Below are 26,991 nucleotides of genomic sequence, written 5' to 3'. Positions count from 1 at the left end.
ATCAAGTGTATTGAAGTTTATTGAAAAATCAGCTATAATTTCATATCTTGTGACAAAACATACATCTCCTGTACTGCACGAGTGTATAACCATCAATATCCTTGCATCCATCCATTGACAGCCATTTCATTTCATACAGTCTGTCCCAAAGTACAGATTCTGATTCATCATGATGGTGAGAAAAGCCAGTGAAAATTTCAAGCTTTTGTCTCTGTAAATTTAGAACGTGTAAAACATGTAAACTGAATATTTTGGGATTTTTCCCTTTGGTGAAACAAAATGAAACACTAAGTTGCAGTGGACTCCAAGTTACTTTTCTATTAACATTTTATCGGAACAATCACACATTAGTCACAAAATTCTGAAAATAAAAACATCTGAAAATGTCTAAAAAAAAAGGGAAGTAAAGGAAAATAAATGAGGTAAAATTTATCTAAAAAATGAGGGTATATGAAATAAATGCATTCATATGATTTGTTTAGTTTTTTTTAACTTTATTGAAATTAAATAGATTTACATGAGAATTCACCGTGCAAGTCAAATGTCTGAATATCAATCAAATTATCAATCAGACCATTTATTATGTGAAGAAATATGAAGTCAGCCACAACAATAAAAAATGGTTCAGATATAACAATGGAATAAATGTCTTCTAATTAATCAGCTGATCAAATGCAACAAGTTAAAATTAAAACATCAGACAAATTATTTTAACTTCCACTCATTCTAATCTAAGGAAGAAAATAATACAAAGAAAAAGCAGAATCCATCAAACCATCACAAAGAAAAAAAAGCTTGGATTAACAAATCATGAAATATTTAAAGGCTTTAATCAGGATTAAACTGCAGGATCAATGAAAGCATAAAGCACAAAAAAAAGAGAAAAAGATCACTTCAATCAATTTGAGGGTCAAACAACACAAATGCAGGAAACCATGGAAATCTGCAGGTGGATAAAAAAACCCATTTCTATCTCTTAATGTGAGGCCCCATTTATGTGAACACAACTCTTTTAATTTCAGGAAAAGATGCTCTAAGTGTCCTTTAGCTGTGATCATACAGGCTGATTGGCTGTCATATATTAAATAAACTAAATATGACTGACATGATGGGACTCTACACATTTAACACAGCTCTGGTGTAAAAAGCTGAACTGAATTATGTGGCATCAAGTTTACAGACAGAGCAACACGGAGCTGTTTTTGGTGCAGACCTTGAAGGCTGGAAAAACAGACTTAGAGAAATTGGTCCTGAAGGTGTGAATGTGACTCAGTTTATTAAATGAGACTGTATAGTAGGACAGAGTCCCTGCAGGCCAATCCAGAAACACTCCCAGTCTGGGGCAGCCAGTAGGTGGAAGTGGGTGATAAGTGGTCTTCCCATCATGCTCTGCATAGAAATTTGGGTCTGGTATCCATTTAAAGCCCAAAGACCAGGAGATGTTATTCCACCCGAACCCAGTCAATCTACCTTCTCCCTTTCTCTCTAATTTTCTGTAGCAAACAGCAGCAGCAGCATCTGCACCTTTGTTCATATTCAGCTCCACCTCCCAGTAATGGCGCCCAGTCAGAGCCTCTCTGCACAGAATGTGAGGCCAAACATCAAATCTCTCAGGATGGTCGGGATACGACTGCGACTCTCCGTTTGTCACCTTCTTGTTTCCTTCAGACAGGATGAGGTTGTTGTTTGCTGTGTTTGGATCCACGGTGAGACCACAGGCATCTGATGGAAATAACGAGACATGATCAAATTAATTATTCGTGATGATGTCACTGACTGAATCTGTCCACTGCAGATCTGCAGTCTGTTTTTAACATCTCAGATCTCTGTCCTCAAACCTCAGCTTGTCTGAGTTTGATTATGATGATGGATTTTATCTGCATGTTTCTCTGATTCTGTTTCACACTGTGCTGCCTTTGAGAGCTGATCAGAAGCACAGTTTAGCCTAAACATTAAAAGACTTTATTAACAGAAAGTTACTGTTGTTAATAAATGCAACAACATGTTCAGGAAGCTAAACCAATCAGACTGATCCACTGACAGCACTGCTTTAATAGTTTCTGTTCATACTGCTGAATCAGACATTAATAAAGTGATTTCAGTGACATGGATACAATCTGCAGTTCATTGTTCTTCACCAACATTATTTTTCTGCATTTAAAGAATTTTGTTTCTGAATGAAACATGCTGGACCCATATTTTTTATTCAAAGACAAATTTAACCTGAATAAGAGAGACCTGAGACATTTTAATTATTTTTGATGTGCACATCTTTATGGCCAGTTTTAAGAGGAAGAACAATTACAGCACCCAGTATGACTTAATGAAGGAAGTCATCCTGGTATCGATTTTGCAGTGTTAAATTAAAATAAATGGGAATAATTTCACTTTAAACTGTTCAGATAATTTTAAGATGAAAGAGTATTTTATTATTATTATTATTATTTTGTTAGTACTTACACCACATTAGATCTGTTCTGTTTGTTACGTTTTCCACATCAGTGACATCATATCCTGAGAAATAATCAGTGACCAGGTTTGTGTTCCTGTAGTGGTAGATAGTTGCTCCTTTGTATTTGTCATTTTCTGTGGCTGTTATAAACAGTCTGCTGTAGTTTTTCACAGCTTCTGCCTTTTCTTTCATTTTGGCTCTAACTTCATCTGAGAAGTACCATTGGTCCTGGGTAGGTGGAGTGTTACCATCAGTACCTTCCAGCTTCTTTTTCTCCAAGTATTCAGACATGTCCTGCAGATATGGGTCAGTGGATTTCAGGGAGGTGAAAACAAAGCAGAGAACTTCCTCTACTCCTGGTTTAAACACCTCTCTGTCCAGCTCAGACTGATCTGAGATGATCTTTGTTCCCTCCATCATGTCTACAAAGTACCTGATGATGGTGACTTCTCTCTCTTCATCTTCGATCCACTTGGTTAATCTCTCCTGACTGAACGGGGATTTGTCTCTGTCATCAAACACTTTCACTAATTCCTGCTCATCTTCCTCACCTGCCCTGATGGAGGGAAGTTTCTCAGCCATTGTTTCCTGGAGTGAAGATCTGTAATACTCACAGAGCTTCTTGAATCTGCTCAACTTTTCTTGTATCTGTGGAAAGCTTCTCCCCACTCTGTCCTCCAGCAGATCATTGCATCTTATTTCCAGATTATAGAGGTCCTTCAGAGCATCTTGAGCCTTTATAACAAGTCCAACACTGATACCAGTCATCATCTCAGCAGCTTCTGGATGTAAATTCTTCAGAGGCATCAGTGTGACCTTCAGTGGAACACCCCTTTCTCTGTTTTCTCCCAGTTGTTTTGGAAGTTGGGTGTATGTCTTCACTGCATCTTCAAATGTTCCAGGGTTGCTTTCAAGAATGAAGTCTCCATAGAATTTGCAGGTAAATTTATCAGTCACAGCTTTTTCTTCATCACTCAGCTTGATGTCAACTTTCCCGTCAATATTAAATGAGGGGATCTTCTTTATCACTGCTTGCATGCTGCCTTCGATGACTTGAATGCTGCTATCATCTAACTTCTCACTGTCAAACACAAAGAAAGCGTTTGCTCCATAAAGGATTCCTGTGACTACATGTGTCGCCAAAGTCTTCACATTTTCTGCTTCTTGAGTGTTCTTGGTTTCATCAGGAGTCAGCATCAGCTGTTTGAATTTGGTGGTAGCTTTGTACTGAAGCGTGACTCGACTCTGATGGTGAGATTTCTTCTTATCATTCAGATACTTGGCTGATCCTTCAACTTCAATGAGTCCACTCATGAAACTGGCCTTCAGTGAAGCATCAACATCCAGCAGAGAGGATTTGTTTTCAATGGAATCAGACGCACTGACTTCAAACTCACTGCTGTGCTGATCATTCTCCACTGACTTCTCCTGCAGAGTATTATTATCCCACAGTGTGACACCTTTAAGACATGAGATCCACAAAATGGTTAAGAGGGGAAAAAACGAGTCCTTAGAAACATCAGCACCAGAGTATACACTGTGTTTTAATTTTACTTAATGCAGTACATTTTATTTACATATATACTCATATTTTTTCATTAAGATGCGTCCACTACAGCCAGAAGAAGTTATTTGGTTTATACTGAATGTAGCATCCTTTATACTTCAGTTTTGATTGAAATACTACAACTGCTACTAATATTAATAATAATAATTCTAAACTAACAAAGCAAAGCAGAATTTTAGATGCCAGTAAACTGTTAAAAGTAGAATCCAGCTGACTCTGTCTTGTATTTTAAAGAGTTACTGCAGCTGTTGAAAGATTGATGAAAAATTTTCTCCCTCTTGTAGGAATGCAGCTGAATAACATTTTAGGAAATTAGAAAATGATCCTGGTGTTATTTGTCTCTCAGAAACAGTTCATAACTTCCCTTCAACTCATCCATGTCACCTAAAAGGTAAACCTGTTTCTCCATCAGCTGTTCAGCTCTGATGATTCAGTAAGGACATCTCCTGGTTTCATCTTCATGTTTCACTCTCACCACGTATCCAAACCGATATCATGACCAGCAGCTTTACAGCTGTGGCTCCAGCAAACATCAGCTGATACTAAAAATTAATATTAAATAAATTCTAACAACAGCTGATCAAGCTTAAACGTGCTGCTGTTGTTTAACGCGACATCCGCTGGATTCCTCTTTCTGGTGCAAAGTGAGCGATAAATAAACAAGAGAGAAAAGCCGATCAGCTGATCACTGATCAGTTTCATAACTGAAGCAGCAACAGGAGAGGGAGGGAGAGAATGAGAGAAGAAGAGGCAGCTGTGCCGCAAAGACAGAATAAATCCAGCTTTGTGTCTTTTTCCATTCTAGCTGTAGTCCGGGACAAACTGTTCCTTTTCACCTCAACACGAAACGCGTAATATTTTCTCTGAATACGGGACAATTCTGTTTTTTACAGCAACTCTACTAACTAACCTTATGAATAAAACAAAGTTCAACATCAGTAACATCACAGCACCCACCCAGCTGTATAGAAACTCATCATGCTAGTCATGCTAGTCATGCTAGCTAGTACGCAGTACGAGTTATTGTAACTGACTGTAAAAAGTCAGCATAATGAAAATAAACTCCACCTAAACATGGTTTATATCTGTCCCAGATAGACTGCAGGTCATAACTTCTTAACTGAACTTCAGTTCACCGGACACTCGGACCGGTGGCCACATCGGGTCTGCTTCTCCTGCCTCCCCTTCTCTCACCCACCTGCTGGCCTCTGTGGAAGCTCCGCCATAACCACCACCAAACAACTGAGTTATTTTTACACATCGGCCAGCATCTCGCCAATCCACCACCTCTCATTGTTTATACCGTTACAAAAAAAAATCATCGGCCCATAAAAACGAAAAATCACCATCGGCCCACCAGGCAAATGCCTGATATGCACGATGGGCAGTCCAGCTATGTCTGCACGGCATCTACAATCACGCCTCGCCAGCTTGAAACCTGTGCTCTGCTTGTGTTGTTTTTGTTGGTGGTGATGTGCACGGCTGGCAGCAGGAGAGCTGCAGCCGTTTAATGTACTGTTACAGCAACTGCGTGATTATCATCCGGTCTGCCGTGGTGGTTTACAGTTATCAAATTTTTTTTTCTTAGAAAAATGTTAAAGTGCACACAAATCAGTAAACAAATTATAACAAACAAGTACTGTTGAGAAACTATATTACAAAAATTACAATTAAAATTCCCAACAACAAAAACAACTACTGAAAATATAATATGTAAACAACTAAACAACCCTCAAAGCCTCTAAGTCACGTGACTTGACAGCGCAACACCTAAACACGAGCGCCGAGTCTGGCGACCTGGCTCTTTTCTCTTTGCCGCAAGCACAGCATTGCAAACAAGAGCGGAACTTAAAGTAAAGAATAGATCTCGGGGGCTTCCGGTGGCGCGTAACTTCGCATGGCCGCATAGAGAGTGACCTCCGGCACCAACCGTGTATTTCCCCGGACTCGAGAGCTGTATTAGGGCTACATTGCCATTTTTCGACACAAGAATGAGCGGGGATAAATCTAAAAAGGGAGGATACGGACTACGAAACATCCTTGACTGTGAAATGGAGAAGGACGCCGCGGCTAGTGGGGCAAGCCTCGCATCGGGACAAGATGGCAACCGAGGTGAAGGTCTGGGTTGGCTTCGGGATGCTGTGAGTAGCGTAATGGTGGCCGAAATGGCTACATTGCGAACCGAATTGAAAAATGACTTCAAAGCATTCGGTACGGAATTTCGGGAGGATATAAAGAAGCAAATGGCCGAACTCTCTAAGGAATTGAACCAAAGATTACACGAGATGGCGGATCAGGTGGAGGAGATGACTGGCCGGCTAAAGCACGTCGAGGACAACATGGCTGACTCGGAACGCTGGGACATTGGTGTTAGGGATACACTTGTGCAGCTGTTGGAAAATCAACGGGCGCTTCAGGAAAAGGTGTCCGATATGGAGGGCCGCGCTAGGCGCAAAAACATCCGGATTTACGGTGTACCGGAAAACTCGGAGGGCTCGTCGGTGACTACCTTTGTTGAAAATCTGATCAAAGAACACCTAGGCGAAGATTTCGGCCAGGACCGTGCCCTCGGCATTGAGCACGCACACTGCGCGCTGGGACCAAAACCACCCCCAAACGCCCCACCACGCTCAATAATAGTGCGCTTCCTCTGGTTCTCCGTTAAAGAAGAGATTCTTCGCACGGCATGGAACAAAGGGGTACATATCCAAAACAAACGGGTGTATTTCGATCATGACTACTCCCTGGAAGTGCAGAAAAGGAGACGGGAATATATACCAGTTAAGAAGGCTCTGAAGGACAGCGGGATTCGCTTCCAGACACCACTAAGTAAGATGCGAGTGTTTTATGCGTCAGACACTGTCCTATATAATACCGCGACCCAAGCTGCCGAGGATTTAAGAAAGCGGGGAATAGCTGTGGGTAAGATCACCTTGGGGAACCAAACCAGCAGGATGACAGAGGACACGATAAGGCAGCTACTTCCTTGGGAGACGCAGACAGCACACCGCGGGGGCGGCTTCCAGCAGCACGTTTGGGAAAAACTCCAAGCATTCCGGAGGGAGCAAGAAAGAGTGCCAGCAGACGAGTGAACAGCTGATGGCGGGACAACGGTGAGACAGCTGGCGGTAGAGTTTTGATAATCTAACCGCGGGAACACTGACTTTCGTATCCTCCAGAATTCATATTTCTTTAGGTTGGTGCCTACGGACATGGTTAGAGAATCACCATGTTATTTCTAATAGCGATAAGAAACTGTTTTTGCTTATTCTTTGCCTTTTTTTGTTTTTTTTGTCGGTCACCCCCCTCTTGTTGGATGAGGGGCCCCACCTTGTGGCCAATCCCCTCAATGTCAAAGGACACTCTTATATCCTTTGTATTGGAAGCTCTTGTTAATGTTTGGTGTGTTTGCTGTTCAGTGAGTTCTGGTTGTGATGTTCTGAGGTCTGGGTTGATTATGTTGTATTCCGCATGTCCACTTGATGGCTTATAATTTCTATAAAATGCTGTCACTAAATGTAAATGGCCTGAATAGCCCTATTAAAAGAAGCAAACTACTTGCCAAATTGAAAAAGGAGACAGTAGATATAGCATATTGGCAAGAAACTCATCTAGACAATGCAGAACATGAAAAATTAAAAAAGATGGGTTTCAGACATACATTCTATTCCTCGTATAGGGCTGGGAAAAAACGAGGAGTAGCTATCCTTATCTCAAATAAAATAAAATTTGAACATGTATCTAATATAAGCGATAAGGAAGGTAGGTTTGTTTTAGTAAAAGGTAGAATAGAAAATAAGGCGGTCACACTATTAAATGTCTATGCACCCCCAGGAAGCAACGCAAGCTTCTTTAAGAAGATATTTGATTTGATCTCTAAGGAAACGGTGGGAACTCTTATTTGTGCAGGAGATTTTAATTTACTGTTAAACCCCCGATTAGACTCAAATAATAGGGACAGGAAAAGCACGTCTGGAGGGAAACGGGTTAAAGGAATGTTAACGGAATTAGGACTTATTGATGTGTGGCGATCTATCCATGGGTCAGCGTCAGGGTTTACTTTTTACTCTGCTCGACACTTAGTGTATTCGAGGATAGACTACTGTTTTATGTTTAATAGGGATTTACACAGGATAAAAGATTGCAGAATAGGTCCAAGAGATTTCTCTGACCACAGTGGAATTTATATAATGTTACATTTGGATGGGATACGGAAGACAACTTTGTGGAGACTAAATACCGGTATGTTAAATGACCCCGCTTTTGTGAAACAAATGACAGCCGATCTTAACTTGTACCTGCAGGACAATGATAATGGAGAGACAAATCACAGTATTGTATGGGAAAAATAATTGCGTGGTCGACCATGCTTAAAAAGAAAAAGTCACAAGAACTGTTTCAACTGCAGGATAGATTAAGGGCCTTGGAACAGTCAGGCCTGAAGGATAAAAATACCACAGTAACCCACCAGATCAGACAGATTAAGCAGGAGATAGATAAGATATTGAGCGAAGAAGTAGAAAAAAACATAAGATTTATGAAACAGAGATATTATGAGGCGGGGCCTAAGGCGGCGAAGCAGTTAGCGTGGCGGATCAGAAAACAGCAAGCTGAAAATAATATTTACAAGATCAGAGATCCAGTTGGTAACAAAGTTGTAACTGACCTGGATAAAATTCAAAAAGCGTTTGAAATGTATTACAAATCGTTATATAGTCAATCTACTCAGGGTGATGTAAATAAGATAACTGACTTTTTGAATTCCTTAGACCTGCCTACGATTGGTCGAGAAGCAAATAGTAAGTTAACGTCCTTAATATCTCGGGAAGAAATAAGTAAAGCTATTTCCAGCCTTAAATCCAATAAATCACCAGGTACCGACGGGCTCCCTGCCGAATGGTACAAAACCATGAAGGAAAGCCTTCTTCCCCTCTTGGAAACTAGTTTTAATTATATTTTGGAAGGAGGTCTGGTACCTCCCTCCTGGAAGGAGGCCTTCATATCTGTTTTGCCAAAGGAGGGACAGAATAGACTAAACTGCAAATCTTATAGGCCGATAAGTGTCCTGAACTCAGATTATAAACTATACACGACTATTTTGGTGCGAAGAATGGATGCCATAATGCCTTCTTTGATTGATGAAGACCAAACGGGTTTCTTGAAAAACAGACAAACCCACGATAACATTAGGCGAGCTTTACACATCATCGAACACATTGATAATAAGAAAAATAGCTCAATTATTCTTAGCTTAGATGCTGAAAAAGCTTATGATTCAGTGAATTGGGACTTCCTCTTCCTAGTGATGAAAAGATTTGGTTTCTGTAGTGAATTTATAAAATGTTTCCAAGCTCTTTATTCTCTCCCTACTGCCAGAATAAAAATTAATGGTAGCCTCTCCGATACTATCCTTTTGGAACGAGGATGTAGACAGGGGTGTCCAGCAAGCCCTTACCTCTTCAACTTGTTTATCGAACCTCTAGCCCAGGCTATACGTCAGGAAACGTCGTTGAAAGGGATTGTAATAGGAGGGGACGAGTACAAGGTGTGTTTATACGCAGATGATGTCTTGGTAACAATTACGGATCCCAGCTCAGGTATACCAGTATTAATGGGGATGTTGGAAACATATGGCCTGTATTCAGGGTATGTTCTTAATGTCAAAAAAACTCAAGTTCTGACATTTAATTTTTCTCCAGATCAGACACTATTGTCAAAATTCAAGTTTAACTGGGAGGCAACTGCTATCAAATACTTAGGAGTGTTTCTGCCTAAAGATCTAACACAACTGTATGATATTAATTACAGTCGTATTAATAGAGAAATATATAGCGATCTCAACATTTGGGCCTTGCTCCCTCTCGACCTTGGCAACAGGATACGGATAATTAAAATGAGTATTCTTCCCAAACTACTTTATCTTTTTCTTGCTTTGCCTATTCAAATTCCAGAGAAGCAATTCCGGGAATGGAATAAACAGATTTCGAGATTCATTTGGCTTAACAAAAGACCTAGGGTGAAGTTCTCTACTTTGCAGTTGCCGAAAGAAAAAAGGGGCTTGGCTCTACCTTCATTAAGGGATTACTACTTATCTGCTCAGCTAAGGTCTTTGGTGTGTTGGTGTAACCCATCTTTTTGTGCGAAGTGGAAGACAATTGAGATGTCTCTCTCGGACACGCCAATCCAGTCTAGACTTGGTCACGCAGCTTCTGATTTGGACGGTACCTTGACCCCCAGCCGCTGGGTTACTTTTACATTAAAAATATGGAGGGGAGTGGTCAAGCAGGCACAACTACATGAAGAGATAAAACTTCTGAAGTGGCCAGCTTATGACCCTGATTTTTTACCTGCTTCCCACGATAGTAGATTTAGACAATGGGTGTGGCGTGGAATCACTGCTGGGTGTTCGGTTATTGTAAAATCTAAAATTATGGCTTTTGATACCCTATGCAAGACTTACGACCTCGAGAAACAAGACTTTTTTCGATACTTGCAACTCCGTGACTATATTGGCAAAAGACTAAAGAGCTGTGTTCGTGGAGACTTCTCGATTGTTAATATTTTCACTGATGCTTATGACTCTGGGAGTAACAGAGCCTTGATAAGTAAATTGTATAAATGTATGACTAAGCTCAAAGGGGTCTCAACGATTTACATAAAGCAGAAATGGGAAAAAGAAATGGACATTGTGATTACAGAGGATGGGTGGGCATGCATCTGGGAGACACAGTTTGCCACAACTAACTCCAACATGTGGCGGGAATTCTGCTGGAAGAACATTATACGCTTTTTCATAACACCTAAACAAAAGTCTAAATTCAGTGCTACACCTGCGTTTTGCTGGAGGAATTGTGGGGAAGACATGGCTGATTGCGGTCATATATTCTGGTCCTGCCCACTCATACGACCCTTCTGGACGGAAATTGTAAAGATAATTACAGAGGTGCTGGGATTCCACGTGTCTTGTACATTCACTTCATTGTACTTGGGATATTTTACAGACGATTTAGTTGCAGATGATGTTTATCTTCTGAGAATTCTCTTGGCGTCTGCGAAGAAGGCCATAACAAAACGCTGGCTCTGTAAAGACCCTCCCACTGTATCACTTTTTACCTCTATAGTGGAAGACGTCAAATTGATGGAATGTATGACCTTCACTCTGCGACTGCAGGGAGACTTGGGAAGGAGAAGATGGAGAAAATGGCTGGACTTTACAGCTTGTGACAGCACCCTTTAATGCATAGAATTAGTAATGCGGACTTGCTGACGTATGTATGTGTGGATGTGCAGATGTATATACAGGCATATGTTATCCTCCCATGACCTCATGATGTTTCTGTTTTTTGTTTTTCTTTTTCCCTCTTTTTTTATTGTTTTTTTTATTTTATCTTGTTGTATAAAAATGTTCCTAAATAAATAAAAAGTGTTAAAAAAAAAAAAAAAGAATAGATCTCACCAGGCTTGTATCGAACCGATACCGACTTGGTATCGATAGAATCAATATTTGGATTGATCCGCCCACCGCTAGTCTACAGTCCAGAGCGATCAATTTTGTGAGAGAATATATCAGTTTGTCCAATGCTGACTTATTAATTTTGGTCCTGAAGCCAGTCATTTCATCAAGTTTGGGCTGCCAACACGTTTTGTTGTTACTGGGACTGCTAGCGCTAACAGCTCCCACAGTTTCTCTGCTCACTGCAACATGTTTTGCATTTGGATGGTACTGTACGGTGCTTTTATCAAGGCTTCCGTCGGTTAGTCTTTTGAAATAAAGTTTGCCTCCGATCAGTCCTAGCAACGTGCTTTCTGATTCTTCCATTTTTGTAGTTCTGTGCATCAGTATAATCGATATACCAGGAAATCATGCATTGACAAAAGTTCCCCTTTGCTTGGATTGCAAAGGGTGATTAAATGTGTACATTTTTTAACGCATTTTTAAAAGATTAATTAATTGCGATTAACGCGTTAAATTCCCACCCCAATTGTATGAAGTTCAATCAGAATTTTTGCTTCTCACTTTTACAACGGTTCAATAAACACATTGTCCTGATATTTTGGAGAACAAACTGTACCTACCTGTGCTCCACCTTTGAATTCACATACAGTATGATTATAATTCACAACCAAAAATGGAAACCAGATGTTATTGTGGATGTTTGAAGTAATTGAATGTCTGGAAATTTCTCTCAGGTCAAACTAATCAAAACAAAAATTACACTTCAATAAACCTGGTATTTTTTCCAATGTCAGATGTGAACTTTTGATTATAGAATGAAAACTGAGTTCAGGGGTGAGTAAAAGAAGACATGTCTTTGATAAAAATGTGAGATTTTGCTGTCCAGATGTTCTAAAATCAGTGTGGATACAGTGGATATAGACTGAGAATCTAAACATGTCACACGTTACCTGGGATGAGTTTATCGCGCCGGGCATCATAGAGCATCCCTAAGGTGAAAGGTCGACCCAGAGCAGCCACCTCCATTATTTTTGAGTCCATGTTTCCTACATAAATAAAAACATGCAGACAGTTTTGTGGAAGGCACAGCAAAGTTAATCCTACTGTAAACGATAAAGTGCAAATTAATCAATTTGAAAATAAAACAAGTAAAAAAAAACAGACTAAGACCACCAGGTACCAGAACAGCTTCTTCCCTACAGCCATCAGACTCCTGAACTCTGCCTCCTGACATCTGACCCACATTAAGCTCATGGATTGAACACACACACACAACCACCTACAACTGAACTCACACAATACACAAAACAAACAAATGGCTGGCTGTACCCTCATACACACAATAATAACATGGACTGAACCACCACTTACAACCACTAGAACTTCATATAACCACTGTAGAAATTAGCCACATATCTGACTGATCTAAACTGCACTACTGTAAGTACGTAAAGTAAGTAACATTTTATTTATATGGCACCTTTCGAGATAAAATCACAAAGTGCTTCACATAAGCTAGAACATAAAACAACATCAACCAAAGGCAAGTTGAAAAAGATGGGTTTTTAACTGTTTTTTAAAAGAACTGACAGAGTCTCAAACTCAATGGTAGAGAGTTCCAAAGTCTGGGAGCCACAGAAACAAAGGCTCTGTCACCTTTTGTTTTTAATCTAGTGTGCTGGACAACCAGCAAACCGTGGTCACAAGACCTCAGGGACCTGCTGGGAATCCCACCGACTCTATGGGAACATTACACAGACACTGATACCTGTTAATAAAGTGTGATGGAAGTTTTTAAATAAACTGCAAACACTTGATGAGCATCTTCTGATCTGGCTTAATACTATGCTGCAGCAGAGAGAGCACTCTGATCAAACGCCACACTGGTCTCTGACCATGGGCGCTGGCTTGTGGCTTATATACACAGTGAAAACATACACAGTCAAACAACATTCCACAGCTCTTACACACTGCCACATCTCATGGGAGTGGGATCTATGCCTTCAGAGAGAGCGAGAGAGAGAGAGAACCTTGTCATTATTTTAACCTTCACCTAGAGATTTACTCCCTGAATCCTTCCCCCTCCTCCCAAGGATGAAGAGAAACACTCTCACTATTTATCTCATCTCCCACAGTCAGTGGCAGTCCCAGCCTGTTTGGCGCCCTGGGCGAACACCCCCTCCGCCCCCGCCCACCCACACACACACACACACACACATGAAGAGAGAGAGAGTATGCATAGTATGCAAACGTCTACTAAACAGACATCATAATTCGTCATGCAATGAGAACAGGAAAAATCAACAATTGACACTGACTAATTAATATTAAAATCTGTAACACAATGTATTGTTTGGAGTTTAGTCTGTTACTGTTACTATTTTTACCATTTCTTCTTGGAGGAACTGTAACCCACATGATTTCCTTAGGGATTAATAAAGCATTCTGATTCTTAATGTTTTAGGATACATGACCTGCCATTATCCAATGACACATCTGCTTACCTGTGTCTTTTGCTCGTTTCTCCTTGTAGGAGCCATAATTAAATGTATTGAATTTTAATGATCACTGGGTTTTCATTTGTTTGGTTGCTATGGTGATGTGTAACGGGAGTCACGTGGGTGCTAGCGGTGACATTAAGAGGGCGTTGTCAGTCTGTCATTCACTGGTTTGATTTTGACAGAGCAGGGCTGGGTAGCCGTAGTTTTTGTTGACCGCAGCACAACGAGTTTCCCTTTGTTGCATTAGAGCCTGTGATGTTTTAAGAGTTTGAATCGCGAGCCGATCACATTGCTCGGTAAACTTTTCAAGCACTTAAATAAACAAGCAAGCAATTCCACCTCTCGCATTATTGCGTAAAGTTGACAGCGCGTCAGGCAAATAGGCAGGCTCCATCCCCGGCCTCTAGCGACTGTGGAAGTCGCTACACTCCTCCTCTTCGTTTCTCTTTTTTTTAAACTTTAAAAACGGGTTGTGTGTGAGACTTTAAATCAACAAAATATAAAATATACATTTTAAATTGTTATTGATCCCTTTACCCCGAGTCCTAAAGTGTATATTTATTTTTTTACTCTTCTTATATTTATTGATTGTTTACTTGCACTGCTGTAACTGGAGCCTCGTCGTCTTGTCTCTCTATATACTGGACTGTATGTAGCGGAGATGACATTAAAGTTTACTTTGACTTCAGCAGCGAGCAGGCGCACGGAGGGCTCTCGCGCTCACTTTTCGCATATAGAATTTTGAAAAAACATCGGTGCAAATTATAAGTCTGTATCATGATGTCTGCTGTTTTCGTGTTTGTTGGTTTGTTTTTATTTTGTTTTATTTTGCGAGTTGGTAATTTTTGCTGCTCCAGCCAGCCAGAGACTCCCCCGCCGCCCCGCCCTCTCCTCTCTGTGCCGCAAGCAGCAGGCGCACCTCGCAAACGGAGGGCGCCCTTACTCCCAGCAAATGGGCGCTAGAAAACCGATTGGTGCCTATGACATTCCCAATATGCACTGGCATGATGTCGGGGCAGCATGAGTACGAGCAACTTTTTTTTTTTGCCGATGCCCGTGATGCCGCCCCCCACCACGATGCCGCCCCGGGCAACCGCCCATGTCGCCCGTATCTAAAACCGCTACTGCCCACAGTGCCTTTATGCCCCAATCTAACTTACAATACCCCTGTGTGTGTGTGTGTGTGTGTGTGTGTGTGTGTGTGTGTTTGTGGTGTGTGTGTGTGTGTGTGTGTTTGTGGTGTGTGTGTGTGCGTGCAATAAAGCATGAAACACACATATGATGCAATTCTATATGTAATAACTAAGTGACACAAAGTGATATTACCATTACTAAGGTGATATTGTTAAAACATGTGATCGATACTGTGGAATTACAGGGATTATTTTACATAACCATCATCTTTATCATTGCAGTAATTATCATTTCATCCAAGCATTTATTGAAGTTGTTGGCATTATGTTATAATTTGTATTACAGGGGTTATCAGAATCACATATTAACATGTTTAGGCTGAGCAAAGGCCTGAGATCATCACCATATTTGGAAAGAGGATGCCAGAAAGGGGAACTTCTGTGTCTGCACTTATCTCTTAGAATAGATCATTATCTGTAGAGGAGACAAACAATGTTCTTAAGATGCAAATAATGTGCTTGTAAACGCATGAGGGGGCGTCATAATACCCTGATGTTATAAAAGCAATCTGAAGTGTATTTTTGGATGGGGATTTACAACTGATGGTTTCCAGTGTACGTCTCCCCACGCTGCGTGTATTCATTAAAATCAATTGTTTGATCGACCTCTTCTGGACCATGATTGTTTTACTCTCGTCCTCAATTTCGGACCCGTAACATTTGGTGCATTGGCCGAGGGTTGAGGGGAGAGACAGTTGGAGATTGAGACCGAGAGGGTCCGAGGCGCTCGAACGGGCAGACACGATTCAGTGGTCGAAGTGAGTGGACATAAGCCGGCTTATTCAAAGGTAAGGCACTACCTGTTGAATTATTTCCAAAATGTGCCAGATTGGATATTCCAAATTAAAAGTTTACTCACTGAAATTACTGATAAAGGTCTGTTTTGATTTTGGTGAAAATCTCATGAGAATTGAAGTTGAAGTACTGATAATGAAACGTTGAAAATAAGTAAAGAGAATAAGAGAAAATAAGTAAAGAGTAAAGAGAATAAGCGTATTTAAAGCAGTTGGACTGTTAAGTGAATTTAGAAGAATAGGTAATTGGTTATTTTTAATTGGTGAGACGGTTGGACCGGCTTCGGTCATATACTTAATGTGAAGTTATGATGGTTGTTTTAAATTAAGGTAAATTTCTGTAGAACGGCAGTTGGACTGCTAAGAAGTGCTTTTCTCGGAGGTGACGCTCCAAATTTCCTGGCGACGGTCAGGATTTTCCTTGGGAAGGGATAGTCCGATTGGCAATCGTGGAGAACTTGGGAACCTCCAAAATAGCTACTGATTGGATCAGTTTACCGTTTAGAACGGTATTTGCACTTTTTTGGGTAGTAAAGCTTGGAGCTTGGGCGTTGGACGCTTTTAAATTGTGTTAGGGACCTTAGGGATTCGACCAGATACAGTTTAGAACTGATACTGTGTAATTGATAATAAAAAACTTGGAGTTTGTCCCTTGGAGGGTTAATTTAAATTTGTCAAAATTCTGTAGGTTGTGCAATCTCAGGCCTGATAATTGTTGTTATTGTAATTATAAAGACGTCTGTGTAAAATTGTGTGTGAGAGGAGTCTGTGAGTCAGGCTGGTATTATTTTTAGACTGTGTGTGTGTGTGAAAATGCAAATGAGGCAGCTTCAAGGTCCTTAGAGTTTTAGGAAGTTATAGAGACTGTTACACATTGCTGAACGCCTGTATTTAAGACGCTGGTTTTGTTTATTACAATACTGTAAGTAAAGTTTTATTTCTTGCCATGACTGTATGACTGTTTGCTGGGTTTTGAGATAGGATATATAAACTGTTGATACTTATGACCATTATTTGGGGTCTGAAAACTGAAATTGACTTTGAAACAATTTCATTAATACATATGTCTGTAAGTGATGTCTCTTTTGGTGTGTTCAAGTAAGATGTTTTAGGATTTTTAGATGGGTTTTGTTTCAGTTTGAGATATATACACAGTTACATTTGGTGTTTCTAATATATTGTTGTTGACTTTGAGTGATACATATAGGTGTAAGTTGCTTGATGTTTGTTGGGCTAAGGAGGGGCTTAGCACATTGTGAGTGGTTTTTCTTCCAGTTCCATAATATATAAGGAGTTATATTTGACAGACCGTTTAAATTTTGGCTTTATGTTAATATAGGTTGCAGCGGGCACAGAGGAAACACAGCAAAACATCTTAAGGGTTTAAAATAATAATAAATAAATGAATGAAGTTAAATGAATGAAGTTTCTTATGGGTTTTTGTGTGTGTTTTTAGGGATAGTTTTTTGTGGGTTTTTAGGGGGAGTGTGTGTTTGTGTGTGTCAAACGGGAGATAACATGAAAACGGAGGAATTAGAGACTAGAATGTCCTAGAAGCCAATAAAATGCAAATTAAGAAGCTGTGAACGGGTTAAACCACGGTTGGTTTCACAAATAATGCTGAATAGAAAGTTGAATGCATGTGTTTAAGATGCCATTTTTGTTTATTAGAGGACATGAATAAATAAATAAAGTTTTGAGTTGCTGTAGTGGATGTATAGTAATTGACTGAATTTTGATAGATGTATATATTTTGAGCCATAAAGGCTGGTGTGTTTTATCTTTAGTTATGTGTGTGTGGTGAGAAGCTGTGAGGATGATGAGAGGTTTCAGTTTTTTTCATTTTTCTTTTTGACTTGCTCTTTCTGATTATGGAAGGCATGTCCAAAATACTCGTATGAAAGGGTATTTTGTGTGATTTTAACCGTGTGAATGCTGTCAGTATTTGATTTGAGTGACTCTGCGTGAGTTGTCTGAGTGAGAGAAAAGGCAGGGTGTGTGAGATGATTCATGGCGTCTGAAAGAGGTTAGAACATTTAAAAGTGTGTATGAAATAATGGTATGAAATATATTTCTTTTGTGATGTAAAATAGGATGTTTTAAAGTTTGAAAGTGCTTTTAATTCAAGAAATGCATGAGTGATGGTATGAGAGGTTGAGTTTCTTTTCTCTCAGTTCAAAAACACATAAGTATATACACTTGGTTAATTGTTCTGATGTTTGAAAGAGCTCTATTTAAATGTGTGTGAGTGAAAATGAAAGTGTACTGTTTTAGATCAAGATTTAGTAGAATTAAAGAGGGTTTTTAGACTATAAATACAAAGAGAACAGGAAATATGGCTTTGTGTGCCGGGGCTGTGCGACAGGAAATAGTGAACAGGAACTTTGCATGCCCATAAAAGGAACTGAGTGTGTAAAGAAAGAACACAGAGAGACAGATGAGTTACCTCTAGGCACATAAAGCAAATGAAGCCTTTAAGAAAAGAAATGAATATAATACTAATTGTATGCTTTAGTGTGCCAATACAGGTGGATTTCTCTCAACATTGGAACCTTGAGTGCAGCGGCAGAACAATAGATTAACAGAATTGGGAGAATAAGCCAGTCTTTGGCTCGAAATTGTGCAGTTTGATCTCTCACTTTGTCCTTGACCCTGAGAAGAAACTCAAAGGACAGTCAAGGAAAGTCAAACTCCTGATGAAGACCGACAGAACATCGTGGACTTGAAGAATTAACTGAAGCTAAAAGACAGTGCAAGCGAAGGCAGTAACACTGACGACGACTGGTGAGTCCAGCAGTATGAAAGCACGTGACGCAACATGCATGCTGGTGAAGAACAGTGTGATGTGTCTGCTTGAAGGCACTGACTCTCATATTTGATGAATGGAGAAGAAAACAGAGCAAATGAAAATAAGACTGAAGGCACTGAATGTGATACTTTGCCATGCTGGGACTTGACCTGAAAGAAAAGACTGTAAAGAAACAGAGAAGAAGACAACGGCTGAGTTGAGACTGTGTTTGTTGGAGCTTGGAAGCCCGAACAGGACATTGTGCAGAGAAGACCAGTGAGAGATGAAGTTGGACGAGTTTGACTGCGAGAATATAGGATATAATTGGATTGGAAAAATTGAAGCCAGAATTCATGAATGTTTAGGGAGGTCCACCATATCACGTTTTAAAAGAGGTAAACACAAAATGAAAACACACATACACAAATTGTTACATGCAAAATTATCTTTGAAATGAATCGGAAGTGAGATAGTTTGAATCTAAAGCTCAGTGAAAAGATGCATAAGTTAAATATGAATATATAGGATGCAATGAAGATGCAGCTTACACTTAATTAAGATGATCACCTGGCATGCAACGAAGAACACAAGCTTACACTCAATTAACATGACATGCAACTAGTAAAACGCTTATATTCATATTCATGACATAAACATGACATAATTGGTATTTGTGACAGGAGAGAGAGAGAAGTGGGTCATTTAAACACTCGTGATAATAATGAAAATGTCTTAGTTTGTTATTTTCAGGAGTAAAGCAGACCCGGACCAACTCTCCAGATGCACCAGTAGGAAGGAAATTTTAGGTTAACATCAATGGATATGTTAAGGCAAGTTTCTGGTTGAATTGTTCACAGAATGATGTGTCCATGAACCTGAAAAGCAAGCCCTAACTCCTGGCTGAAGACCAGGAGGGATTTTATTTTAGGTGGGAAATTAAAATTTGGGCTAGTAATTCTGGGAAAGAGAAAACTGACTGGTTAACTGGAGAATTGGGAAGGAGTTTGAAAGACTGCGAAGCCATAGATGCAAAAATAACACACACAAACAGAAAATGCATTAACCTTACAAAGACAAGCTCATGAAGCTTGATGCATAGAGATTGATTAAAAACCTGGCTAAGAACACAAGCATATGCAATGAAGATCAGCTTGCTACTTGTATGAGTGAGAGAATGGTGTGAATGTTTAATAAATTAGACTTAAAGTTTGAAGTTGAAGTTGACTCAAAGAAGTTAGACCAAAGGGGAGTGAGTTATGGGAAAAACAAAGCAAAAGAGAAGTTATTAAAGTAGTTTTTATAAGAGTGCCTTAGGAGTGCTCTCCTACTGAGTGATCAAAGTAAGTGATTAGTATAGAAAGAAAATGAAAGTAATTCAATAATGTGATAAGGTTTAAACATGTATTTCTCTTGTCAAGTTAACTTGTTGAGATGTCACTCAGTATGCAAATTAGCTGGAGTGAGCAGTGTCAGAGGAGCTTCCTGTGTGTGTGTGATTGAGGCCTTAAGGAAGGGAAGCAAAGTAGACTGTTCAGAGGTGCAGATTTGGACAGGAAATTTATAATTTAGTGTTGACACATTGTTATAACGTGTTTATATTTTAGGCTGAATCTAAGTAGGGTGAAGTGTCAAAGGGGACATGGTTGTGTGTAAAACGGTGCAGCTTTTGACAAGGTTTTCAGTGCGTTGAATGGGTGACATTTAAGATTGTTTAAGATTTTTTGGGGCTGTTGTTTTTCATTTTAATAGAGGGAGTTTTAATAAACATGGACATGTCTAAAAGGGCCCATAGTTTTTGTAACAGTGCACTTAAAAGAACCTGTCAGGTGATTTTGTTTTGTACTTTGATGAGCTAATAATCAGCTCTCTTTTTTTCTCATTTTTGTTCTAAGCAGGCCTGCAAAAGAATGAATAACAGCGCTGACAAAAGTCTCAGGAGAACAAAAAATAAGGTGACCTTTTCCAGATTACAATGGGCGAAGGAAAGAGGCCACGTGTGGGGATCTGATCAGATTGTGAGTCCCTGTCTAAAAGGATTGCAGCGAGCCAATCCAGTCCAAAAGTATAAAGAACTATTCTCCTAGAAACAAGTACAAATAAAATAAATGATTATATAAATAAACTGAGTTTGCTGAAAGTGGAAAATCTGATTATTTGTGCGGAAGTCTACCAACACCCGATGTTAATGCGTGTGAGTGAATGTGTGGGAATGGACAGGTGAATGGACGGACCAGGCAGACCATAGGTTGGACCGACTGGACACTGACAAAAGACTGGACTAAGGTTGGACACATGACTGATAATTGTTCTGTTTTAAGTTTTCTTTTATAACACAGGTTGGATCATAAGTGGGGAAACTGAGTATGAATTGCGAAGTTCTGGTTAACACACAAGTTTTTGTTTCTAGGACGTCTCAAGGATGCAGGCTGTGGATGGAGCCAAGAAAAGATTTGACATGATGATTAATTTGATTTCATTCCTTAAACACAGGTTTGAAGGTCCGGAGCATGTACCTAATATGATATGACTAACCTTTTCTTTTAATTCCCTAACCTGAGTGAAGGATTTTGAGTTTGTAACACATGAGATGTGTCACAAAAAGGGGGGAGTTACAGGATTTAAGGTTTAATTTGAAAGGGGTTTTAGGATTACTTGATGACATTTGGGGTTTTTTGATAATTTAGGTATGGTAAAACTGAGGCAGAAAGTGTTATTTTCAGGTTATTTTTGATTTCTAGAATAAGAGGTTATAATTTAGGCGTGCACATACAGATATGTCAAAGGAAAATTGTATATATGTGATTAGCTACATGGAATGTGCTCTTTTAGGGTTACTAAGCAAATGTCTACGTGACTTTTTACCTAATAACCTTTGTGATGATAAACTTCTTTACCGACTAGCAGCTTGCTCTCTTCTAGAGCATACAGACTTAGGAAAGGGGAACCTCAGCTCTGAGTTCTGAGAATAACTCTGGTATCTTTGTAAGTTGATAGGAAACGTCGAGACAGCCAGATAGGGCAAATGTGGTAGAGTTTGTAATTAAATGTGGGCTTGAAAAGAGGAAGCAAATTTGGTACAGGACATGCTTGAGATGATCAGATGAAAGAAGGGGAAGGTCAGGAATAGTTTAGATTAAGATTGAAAAATTAAATTGGGTGAAAGGGGGTGTAGCAAGTAGATTCAGGGCAGCTCACAGCCCGGCGTAAACGCAAGGTGCTGTCACACAGCTTAACTTATTTGTTTGATTTATTTTATGACAAAATAATAAGGAAACATTGAAAATATACAACCCGTTGAGGAGACAGATAGGGTTGGCCAATCGAAAGGTTTTGTTTGTTTAGCATAATCTCTTTTGTTATATTTTAGCGTTTAACATGGAACATGCCTCTCTGGAGCTTCTCTCCTGATGCTACCCCGCCAAAGACGCTTATCCATAGAGACTATGTCAGCTCCCAAACAGACAACAACAAACCAAGACTAGCAATAAACAATCTAAACATAAATAATAACAAATAAAGAACAATACAGAATCCAAATCTGAACCGAAGAATAAAATAGTGAAATGTGGATTATTAAATATTAGGTTTCTCTCTTAAAAGTCTCTGTTAGCTGACGCTGCTCATTATCTTGTTTTATGTATTTTAATAATGAAGGCTTGTAGAGTAAGGCCACCTTTTACTCACAAACAAGTGCTCAGCCAGACTGAAAAACAGGAAGTTTTAGTGCACAAGGCATATTAATAGATATAGACACAAAAAGAGGAACTCCCCATATAAACAACGTGCACATGTAGTGAGAGAACACTCACTAAAAGTTCTGACTACACATAGTGTGGTGGCTTATGTGAACTCGCAGGCATTCACTATGACATCATTAGCACAACAGAGACTGAGTAAAGTTTTAGACGCTCCAAATCTGACATTTACACATGAAGGAATCAATATGGCAGATTTAATGGGATCAGGAGAACCTCATGATTGTACTAAGAAAGCAGAACTTGAAGGGAAAGTCAGGGAAGATTTAAAAGCAGAACCTGTTGGGATTTGGGATTTAGAGATTCTTTTATTGCTATCATATAATCTGCCTTATGATGACTGCATTAATAACATGTTGTACAGTATTATTTTAATAGTATTGAATATGTTTGTCATCACAGTGACGTCTCTATTTATAGGGTGAGTTCATTTTATACACAATGCATATCTGTGCTTGTTTAGAGTTCATGTTCCGTCCAAAAGGGTTTTAAGCTTCACTGGTGAGAGTGTCCAGGTGATACATGTTGAGGGAAGATGAGAACATAGCAGGTTAATTGCATGCACGCTTACAAACACACATGATTTAAATATCGGCGAGGCCAAAGGCCTGGACTTGATGTAGCTTCTAACTTTACAGCTCCTAACTTGCAGGAATGGCGTGGAGTGTAATGAATGAATGCAAAATATGCTTACAGACACAAACATGACAGGGGTTTATTTTATAGGGTAAAAGGTGGACCACATGTTGCTTTGTTTCTGCTTAGCAACTGATGAGGTAAAAGGTGTTAAAGATAAATATGCAATAAGTGAACAGGAAACGTGTGAGGGTGAGACGGGTGAAACAAAATGTTGTAGATAATGGAAACTTGTCTAACTGGCATTAACAGTAACGTTTGCACACACGGACCAGTACCTCCTCTTTGATTCCCATCATCCTCTGAACCACAAACTTGGAGTAATCAGGACCCTACAACACCGGGCAGAAAATGTTCCTCTAAGCCTGAAGGGGAAAAGAGGGAACAAATACATTAAAAGAAAGCTCTTAAAACATGTGGTTATCCTAAATGGGATTTCATCAAATCCAAATCCAAATCCAATTTATTTATATAGCACATTTAAAAACAAAAGGTTTGCCCAAAGTGCTGTACAAAAACAAAGTGTAAACCACTGACACTTACATAAAACATAATAAAACACAAAAACTATCAATATAAACACAACACATATACAAATATCAACTCACGCCAGTCTGAACGCTATCGAAAAAAGGTGTGTTTTCAAAAGCGTTTTAAAAACAGGAAAGGAAGATGCCCGTCTAATATTTAAAGGCAGCATATTCCAAAGTTTTGGGGCCATGATTGAAAAGGCTCACTCTCCTCTGCATTTGAGCCTTGATTTTGGGACAACCAACAGCAGCTGGTCAGCTGATCTGAGGGTCCGTGAAGGAATATAAGGGTGAAGTAACTCGGAAAGGTATGAGGAAGCGAGACCATTAAAGCATTTATAAACCAGTGTTAGGACTTTGAAATTAATTCTGTGATGAACAGGAAGCCAGTGAAGAGAAGACAGGATAGGTGTTATGTTAGATTTGTATTGTTTATTGCCATTTATGCTTAGAAATATTTACTCATATATGCTTAGAAGTACATAATTGATTGTGTAGTGATAGGAGGTTTGATCCTTAATAGTCTGTAACAACTCTGTGTAGCATGAAGAGGGGAGGGTGTTCACTCCTCTTCAGAGTGTTCTGGCATAGATCATACACCTCCTAGGAGAGGTCGTATCTTCTCTTGCTGATATATGGTATAACAAACACACGTATATCTGTTTGAGTCTAAGAGCCTTTTGTTCAGATGTACCGTTAGACTCCTGGCACCAGCTTTGGGGAGTCTTTACGGGGTCACATTTTGACCCCACACATATACACACACACACACACACACGGTATTCTTTGTTCACATGTATACCTATATAAGAGGTCATATGTTAATGAACCTATGCATATTCATGTAACCACAATAAAAGAGCAGTGTTACGGGAGAGCGGACGAGAGCAACTGGGGTCAAGCGAAGGAACGGCGCCTGTCCAGTTCTCTCCCCGTGCACGTGAAACATAAAGAATGTTGCCTACTCGTGTCTTGCTTGCTGTGTAATTACATTGCCTTCAACGTTCCAGCGAATAGGTTCAAGCTACAAACCTATCATGTTACATGTTCATTCCTGTGGGTACCAGTTAAGTACCCACAGGTACAAGTCAGTAAAGAGGCACAGAAAAGAAAATCAGACACCAGCTAGGGAGAAACAGGAAGACACATGCAACAACATTATAATGTGTTTGAGAATTATACCACGGAGTCAGGTACTTCTGATTTGAGACCTTAGTTTTCACAGGAGCTACAGTATCCAGAGTCGTACGTAGTGAGGAGGTAAAATTATTAACAAGATAATCGACCTCTGTTGGAGTAGAGTTCAGGTAGCTGCTCTGCTCTATGTTGGTACAGGGCATTGAAGATGATAACAGTGGGTGGATTATATTCTTAAACTTAGTTACAGCACTTTCAGAAAGACATCTACTGTGATAAAGTCTACTCCCCACTGCTGTGTAATCAATTATTGTAAATGTGAATGTTATCAGGAAATGATCAGACAGCAGAGGGTTTTCAGGAAACACTGTTAAATGTTCAGTTTCTATGCCATATGTTAAAACAAGATCTAGAGTGTGATTAAAGTGGTGGGTGGGTTCTTTTACAGTTTGAGAGAAGCCAATTGAGTCTAATAACAGGTTAAATGCCATGTTGAGGCTGTCATTTTTAGCATCTACATGGATGTTAAAATCACCCACAATAATTATTTTATCTGAGCTGAGCACTAAATCAGATAAAAAGTCTGAGAAATCAGACAGAAACTCTGTGTAAGGCCCAGGTGGACGATAGATGATAACAAGTAAGACTGGTTTCTGAGTTTTACAGCTGGGTTGGACGAGGCTAAGCATCAGGCTTTCAAATGAATTAAAAGTCTGTCTTGGTCTTTGGTTGATTAATAGGCTGGTGTGAAAGATTGCTGCCACACCGCCCCCTCGGCCTGTGCTTCGAGATTTCTGGTAGTTAGAATGACTCGGGGGTGTTGATTCATTTAAACTAACATAATCATCCTGCTGCAACCAGGTTTCTGTAAGGCAGAGTAAATCGATTTGTTGATCAATTATTAAGTCATGTACTAACAGAGACTTGGAGGAGAGAGACCTAATATTTAATAATCCACATTTCACTGTTTTACTCTTTGGTTCAGATGTGGATACTGTATTGTTCTTTCTTTGTGATTTTTTATGTTTAAGTTGTTTATTGCTGGTTTTTAGTTTGTTTTTTGTCTGTTTGGGAGCTGACACAGTCTCTATGGAGATGGGTTTTTGGGGGGGTAGCAGGAGGAGAGAAGCTGCAGAGAGGCGTGTAAGACTGCAACTCCTGGTCCCAACTCTGGATAGTCATATTTTGGGGGGTTTAATAAATTTGTCCATATTTCTAGAAATGAGAGCTGCTCCATCCAAAGTGGGATGGATGCCGTCTCTCCTAACAAGACCAGGTTTCCTCCAGAAGGTTTGCCAATTATCTTTGAAGCCCACATCATTTCTGGGACACCACTCAGACAGCCAACAATTTAAGGAGAACATGCGGCTAAACATGTCACTCCTGATCTGATTGGGGAGGGGACCAGAGAAAACTACAGAGTCCGACATTGTTTTGGCAAAGTTACACACCGATTCAATATTGATTTTAGTGACCTCCGATTGGCGTAACCGGGTGTCATTACTGCCGACGTGAATTATGATCTTACTGTATTTACGTTTACCCTTAGCCAGCAGTTTTAAATTTCCTTCAATGTCGCCTGCTCTGGCCCCTGGAAGACAATTGACTATGGTTGCCGGTGTCTCTAGCTTCACATGTCTGAGAACAGAATCACCAATTACCAGAGTTTGACCCCCGGCGGGTGTGTCGCCGAGTGGGGAAAAACGGTTAGACACATGAACAGGTTGGTGGTGTACCTGGGGCTTCTGTTTAAGACTATGCTTCCTCCTCACCGTCACCCAGCCGCCCTCTTTCCCCAGCTGCTTGGGGTCTGCCGGGGAACAGCTAGCGGGGCCTACGCTATCTTCGGCTGCACCAGCTACAGGGGCCTGGCTAGCTACAGGTGAATGAAGGGTGCGAAGCAGAGTCTCCAATTCAGTAATCCTGGCCTCCAGAGCTGCAAATATGCTACATTTGTTACAGGTATCATTACTGCTAAAGGAGGCCGAGGAGTAGCTAAACATCTGGCACAATGAGCAGGAATGTGCAGGAGGGACAGGTGAAGTAGCCATGGTGCTAACGAGTCGGCTACGAGCTAAGCTAAGCTAGCGAAACAGTACAGAGACAGTGAGTGAATACTTTGGCTATAAATTAAGTAGTGAGTACACAGAGAGTGTGCTTCGGATGAAGCACGTGAGGATTA

The 26,991-nt window shown here is 40.0% G+C and overlaps 2 protein-coding genes across 2 annotated transcripts in view; both read right to left on the bottom strand.

Moving 5' to 3' along the window:
• Nucleotides 1-26,991, bottom strand: part of LOC100693624 (neoverrucotoxin subunit alpha) — a 179,660-nt gene that overhangs the window by 47,170 nt on the left and 105,499 nt on the right. The gene's annotated exons all lie outside the window — the stretch shown is intronic.
• Nucleotides 533-12,542, bottom strand: LOC100693088 (neoverrucotoxin subunit alpha). The gene is made up of 3 exons (XM_025909945.1): nucleotides 12,426-12,542; nucleotides 2,461-3,912; nucleotides 533-1,722 (listed from the first exon to the last, which is right to left on the bottom strand). Exons 1-3 carry the CDS (start codon nucleotides 12,514-12,516, stop codon nucleotides 1,175-1,177), a joined length of 2,091 nt encoding a protein of 696 aa, XP_025765730.1. The 5' UTR covers nucleotides 12,517-12,542; the 3' UTR covers nucleotides 533-1,174.

The sequence above is a fragment of the Oreochromis niloticus genome, linkage group LG8 (assembly GCF_001858045.2).
Source record: "Oreochromis niloticus isolate F11D_XX linkage group LG8, O_niloticus_UMD_NMBU, whole genome shotgun sequence".
Taxonomy (NCBI): domain Eukaryota; kingdom Metazoa; phylum Chordata; class Actinopteri; order Cichliformes; family Cichlidae; genus Oreochromis; species Oreochromis niloticus.
Note: the sequence above shows the minus strand (reverse complement) of the source record. Positions and strands in the feature narration are given on the sequence as shown.